The sequence below is a fragment of the Oncorhynchus gorbuscha genome, linkage group LG02 (genome assembly GCF_021184085.1).
Source record: "Oncorhynchus gorbuscha isolate QuinsamMale2020 ecotype Even-year linkage group LG02, OgorEven_v1.0, whole genome shotgun sequence".
NCBI lineage: Eukaryota > Metazoa > Chordata > Actinopteri > Salmoniformes > Salmonidae > Oncorhynchus > Oncorhynchus gorbuscha.
In genome coordinates this window covers 100,661,530-100,667,456 of record NC_060174.1, presented here as the reverse complement: position 1 = coordinate 100,667,456, position 5,927 = coordinate 100,661,530, and the positions used below count along the sequence as shown (strand labels likewise).

Below are 5,927 nucleotides of genomic sequence, written 5' to 3'. Positions count from 1 at the left end.
AAATGAAAACAACCTTCTGTCAAAATTAGAAACGTGTAATACCTGAAAATGTAGCTAGCTAGACTGTCTTACTCATGCTCTGAAATCGGAGTAGATAGCCAGAGCGAATTTACCAGCTACGTCTATCAACAGTTGTCATAGTGACATTCTATTAAAATAGTTACTTGCCTTATGGAGTCTTTTTTAAGACATGTAGCTAGCTAGCTAGGTAAACAATAAACCATAATCCCAACTCATGACGTTACTACCCTGCATGAATCTGCAAATAACTAACCAACCAGGTTCAATATTAGCTAGATAACATTAGGCTATAACTAGCAAAGCAAATGGCTCTGATAGACGAATAATAAAATCATACACGTAACGTTAGCTAGCTAGCTAACAGTACATTAACTTTAAATGAAAATGACTTTCTGTCAAAATTAAAAACGTGTAACAACTGAAAATGTAGTTAGTTAGACTATCTTACCCATAATACAGTGGTGGCTGACTAAATACTTTTTTGCCCCACTGTACATTGTGGATGGACGCTTCTCCCTGTCACGGTTGCCATGGTTGCCCTTAGTTTGAAGATGTAATCCGGAGACAGGTGTTTTCTCCATCTCCTTCGGTATCATACTCTAATTACCCTGTTTTCAAAACTCGGACCTCCAGAGAGTGGAGAGCCACATTTTTGCATTTCTACTACGTGATAATTTTTCTTTAAACAGGATTAGCTATACATAATAAACTTGGATTAGCTATACATACTGACCAGCTCAGGCAGAAGTGGGCTATATGGCAGACCAATCCGAACTCATCTCTGGGCATGTCCAGCCCACTTGTTATCTCAGCCAATCATGGCTAGCGGGAAGGTTGCTCACTTTTTCTGTGGCTAAACCAACTAGGCTCATAATTTAACAATTTTATTAATATTTACTGATGGCATACCAGAGCTGGCATTTTACTCTCATGCGGCCTCAACTCAACAGTGCTTGCCACTTGGCAAAATATGTGCTTTGAAACAAATCACAGGTAGGCTGCAGTTTGTTAACACGATCTGCTCTGAAATTCGCTCACTGTACATAATTCAAAACAACACTGTACATAACAAAGAAGATCTAAATGCATATTCCCATGAAACTAATTGAGATCAAATGGTTTGCATGCAGATGCTGCATGGATGTTTCACATGTAAAACTTTAAGAATTATCTTTCACGATTGACAGTGAGAAAAGTGTGAGGGGGTGACCACAAAAAAATGTGTGCGTAAAGTTAAAGTAAAAAATAAACACATGTGCAGAACATGATACAGATCTTCACTGGAGCAGGACGGGGGCAGAACGCGGCGGTTACCTACGGATATGCAGCCTCGGCCTTGTTTCTATGGAACCTTGCTGAAAGGTTGCCTTTAATGGGCAAGCTACGTCAACAGAAATGGTACCGTATATATGTCTTTAAACTATGGACACCTTCGATAGATAACTAGCAGAAATAGTTTGGTGCTTCTGTTTTTCATCACTGGTTATTTGGACAAATCACGACTTCGCAGCTGTTCGCGTCGTTCAAATTTCGGAAGCGGAGGGGACATTCGGTCCATGGACTTGCCCGTAACTTTGAAACGGAGAGGGTGGAGCTCAAACTTAAAACTTGTTACTGCATTAATTTTGTTACGCACTTCTACAATGTATCAACAATAGGCTACATTATGCATCGCGATTCTTGACGTAGGGCGCTTCTTCATGTGACCTGATTTACCGATATGCTACTAAAGTTCTGTAGTTCTCATGGACTTCTCGTGAATTTAGTCTAATGTAGTAGGCATTAGACAGTAAACGGGTTTTAAATCAACATTCTTAAATCAACAAACAATTCATAAGACGCAACATGGCTTTTTCCATTCCTATGGTTATAGTTACACTGTTTTGGGGATTTGTTGGAGGGGTGGTACCATGGTTTATTCCGAAGGGACCAAACAGAGGGTGAGTATTGCGGAACATAATTAATTTTCTACTGTGCAGGAAATGTGAAAGAGATGAGAATGAAAAATAATCCTGGCTGTCGGATTTTGTTTATCGATATTATATCACAAAAAGTTTACGAAATGTATAAGCAAATTACGTTTTTTTATGGCCCACTCTTTGATGGTGCGGCTTTAAACTTTAGAAAAATAACATGTTTATTCCATTGCATTACTGTATGAATGGCCATATCTGCTTCTCACAGGGTCGTCATTACCATGCTAGTATTGACTGCAGTTTGCTGCTACTTGTTGTAAGTATCACAATTTTTTTTATCCCTTGTGAAATGTATAGATGTTTTGCTATACAGCACAGGCTTCGTTCAACTTGTTTGTTCTTTTTTTTAAATCGACAGAGCAGTGTAGTCACGTGGGTCACGCGTCAGCCAGGGTAGTGACCTCTGAGCTAGCTAGTGACAAACTTAAGGAAGTTTATTTTAAAATTATTCATAAATATTATCCTGCCAACCACTATATGTAGAAGTAAAAAATAAAATTTAAAAAACATGCATTCAAATTGTACTTTTTGTAATGACCATCCAGAAACAGTGTTGCATCTTTTTTGGCTTGTATTCATTTTTGTTTTAAACCTTTATTTAACTAGGCAAGTCAGTTAAGAACAAGTTCCTATTTTCAATGACGGCCTAGGAACAGTGGGTTAACTGCCTGTTCAGGGACAGAACGACAGATTTTTACCTTGTCAGCTCGGGGGTTTGAACTTGCAACGTTCCGGTTACTAGTCCAACACTCTAACCACTAGGCTACGCTGTGACAATACATCAGTAGATCTATAATTGTACACATTTATGAAGATTTTACACTATTATGGAGAGATGTACTGCTTGTATTCTTTACTTATGATATAAATAAGTTGAAACAATTTTATGTAATTAATTTCATTATTCTTTTGGCCAAATTTCATATTCAGAAATGTAATTTACAAACATAACACCACATTTTCTTACCTTGCAAAAATAAATTGAACTGTATTTTAAGACAATTAAATACTCTGCCAACAAAAAAGCTGTTGTGATGAAGGAATGTGATATTGTACCCCCTAGCCCCGCCTCTAGCCCAAATGTCCTTTGTATATTCTTTATATATACTTGTGTTCCTCATGTAATTTTTGTATTGATGTGTTGTTAATAAAAATATATATTTAAAAGATTAAAAACATTGTGACATCCACGCATACGTGCTATATTGTTCCACCGGTAGGGGGCAGTAAACACAAGGCATCGTGTGCATTTATTTGTTCCTTAACTCTGCCAAGAATGTGAAAGAAACAGAATACCCTTTTGTATTTAAGTGTGTGAGAAACCAGTGTGATTCACACGAGGATCAAATTGGTGAACTTTGACCTGAAAAACTGGGAGAAGTTGCAAGGAGCTCAGTAAGCCACATCTTTGTTACAAATCCACTGTCTTTAATTGGAGCTCTGTTCAAGTATTTATGAATCTTCTGTTCACTTTGTCTATTTAGCCTGTATTCACATTTTACAGATAGCACCACTTAAAGGGGCAATCTGCAGTTCAAACTATTTACAAAGCGGTCAGTCCACCACGGTTTCTGTAAACAGCTGAGGGACGGGGCTAGAGAAATGTACATTTACATTACATCATTTGTAACCACGCTCAAATGAATAGACAGCTATGGATACAAGATATAAAAAGTATTGTTTTAATCATGTTTTGAGGCTATATATATTGTTTGTTTACAATTACATTGTTTTCAAACAACAGGAAAACAAGCTTATTTTGGGTTCTGGGTTAGAAAGTTAAACAAAGCTCGTGAGGCAATTCTAAGTTATATTCTTCAAGAATCAATGGCTATATATCATCAATTTAAAAGTGGGGAAAAAAGGATTGCAGATTCTCCCTTCAAACTATGTTGCCTAATGAAACCACTCTTGCCAGTTATCAGTGTTTAATGGATAAGGTATAGGTCTCTGTGCTTCAGAACAAATACCAGAGAGTGGGCTGTTAGTTGCTGCCAAATATGACAGCTGGCCTGATTATAGCAGTCAGATCCATCCAGGCGGACCCAGGAAACAGTCAAAACAAACAGCAAACAGTTACTTGGATTGTCTGCTGCATCTATTTACATAGCAACTCTTTTTGATAAATATTGAGCTTGTGGAGCAGCCTATGCTTGTGTGTTACTGAGCCGTTGTGTTAATGAACCAGCTGACGACAGTAGTTGGCCACAACATTGAAAGCAAATGTACAAAACAAGCACAGTGCATTGTCTCCTCAGTAAAATGTTGGGAATTCATGAAGGAGAGAGGTTTGCTGAACAACTCCTTCTTTGTTCTCATTAAACTGTATTTCATTGATCACTCCACAGTACATACTGTTATTGTACGTTAAATCATTTTTTTTTTTTTTTTACATCATTGGATCTAAAAAACTAAACAATCCGCATTCTGGCTTTGTTCAAATTAAAGATGAATTCAACACAAAGATGATGAGTGCTTGAAGCAGATGAGGAGCGTGCACAGTGAATATGCTAATTGAAAGGCTATCATAACGTTTTTTTTTCTCGTCCCTGTTCTTTCACAGCTGGTTGATAGCCATTCTCTCCCAGCTGAATCCACTGTTTGGACCTGCTTTGAGTAATGACACTATTTGGTATCTGCAATTCCACTGGCGCTGACTCTGCCCTCAATGACTGAGAAAGGCCCAGGAGGACCAAGGACAAAGTCATCATAAACCTGTCCATTTAGCATTTTTTAACTTTATATCTGACTCTTGGTTTACCTAAGATAATGGTAATAAATATACTGAAATAGCTTGCAAGATGGAATTCATGATAGCCTGTAAAACGGTCACCAACATCTAGGGAAGCTATATCTATGTAGGAATTTGAAAATGAGGGGGGCAAGTGGTTGAGATACACAAAGCACATCGAGTTAAAGTGATTGTTTTATTTCTTACTGCTGAGTAATAGCCTCTTCTATTGATTGGGGGGGGGGGGGGGCAGCAGGCAGATCTAAGTCCTCCAGTCTTTCCCACAAGGCCCTGAGCTCAGACCCTCCCACCAATGGAATCCTTGGCTTTGTTTATGTGTATTTTATTAACCACACAGTTACTAAGTGTTTTAGGGTTAAATGCGAATGTATGACATAGGATCTTCAGCGATGATTGGATTCACATTACCTTGCTCAGCCTATCAGCTTTAAGTGTTTCTCAAAACTCATGTTGTGTTGTTTATTTATCTCACCCAACTTGTCTGTTACAATTCATATTTGAAGGTGCCTCAAAATCCACCACAAAATCCACCACGATTTTGTACTGTATGTACATTTTTGGGGACACAATGTGCCCAAGCATTTCCTGTACAGGCAGTAATGTTGACTAAATGAGTTAACCTAGTCTGTATGTTCCATGTTTATCTTGCCCTGGACAATTGTTTTCCAACATGGGGTAACAATGTCAAATCACAGTACATAACAAATAGCATTATGGCAGATCTAATCAAAGATGGTATTTGTAAACCCTAGTGACTTGAGTTTCATGCTTGCACCAAGCAAGTGTAACCTAGAGCCTTTGAAAATACAGTGGGGCAAAAAAGTATTTAGTCAGCCACCAATTGTGCAAGTTCTCCCACTTAAAAAGATGAGAGGCCTGTAATTTTCATCATAGGTACACTTCAACTATGACTGACAAAATGAGAAAAAAAAAAAAAAATCACATTGTATGTTTTTAATGAATTTATTTGCAAATTATGGTGGAAAATAAGTATTTGGTCAATAACAAAAGTTTATCTCAATACTTTGTTATATACCCTTTATTGGCAATGACAGAGGTCAAACGTTTTCTGTAAGTCTTCACAAGGTTTTCACACACTGTTGCTGGTATTTTGGCCCATTCCTCCATGCAGATCTCCTCTAGAGCAGTGATGTTTTGGGGCTGTTGCTGGGCAACAC

General features: G+C 37.9%; 1 protein-coding gene across 1 annotated transcript; it reads left to right on the top strand.

Annotated features, from left to right (window-relative positions):
- The first annotated feature begins 1,318 nt into the window (after window positions 1-1,318).
- Window positions 1,319-5,373, top strand: LOC123995040 (V-type proton ATPase subunit e 1-like). Its single transcript, XM_046298291.1, has 3 exons — window positions 1,319-1,961; window positions 2,206-2,253; window positions 4,561-5,373. Exons 1-3 carry the CDS (start codon window positions 1,867-1,869, stop codon window positions 4,652-4,654), a joined length of 237 nt encoding a protein of 78 aa, XP_046154247.1. The 5' UTR covers window positions 1,319-1,866; the 3' UTR covers window positions 4,655-5,373.
- Window positions 5,374-5,927: the final 554 nt, after the last annotated feature.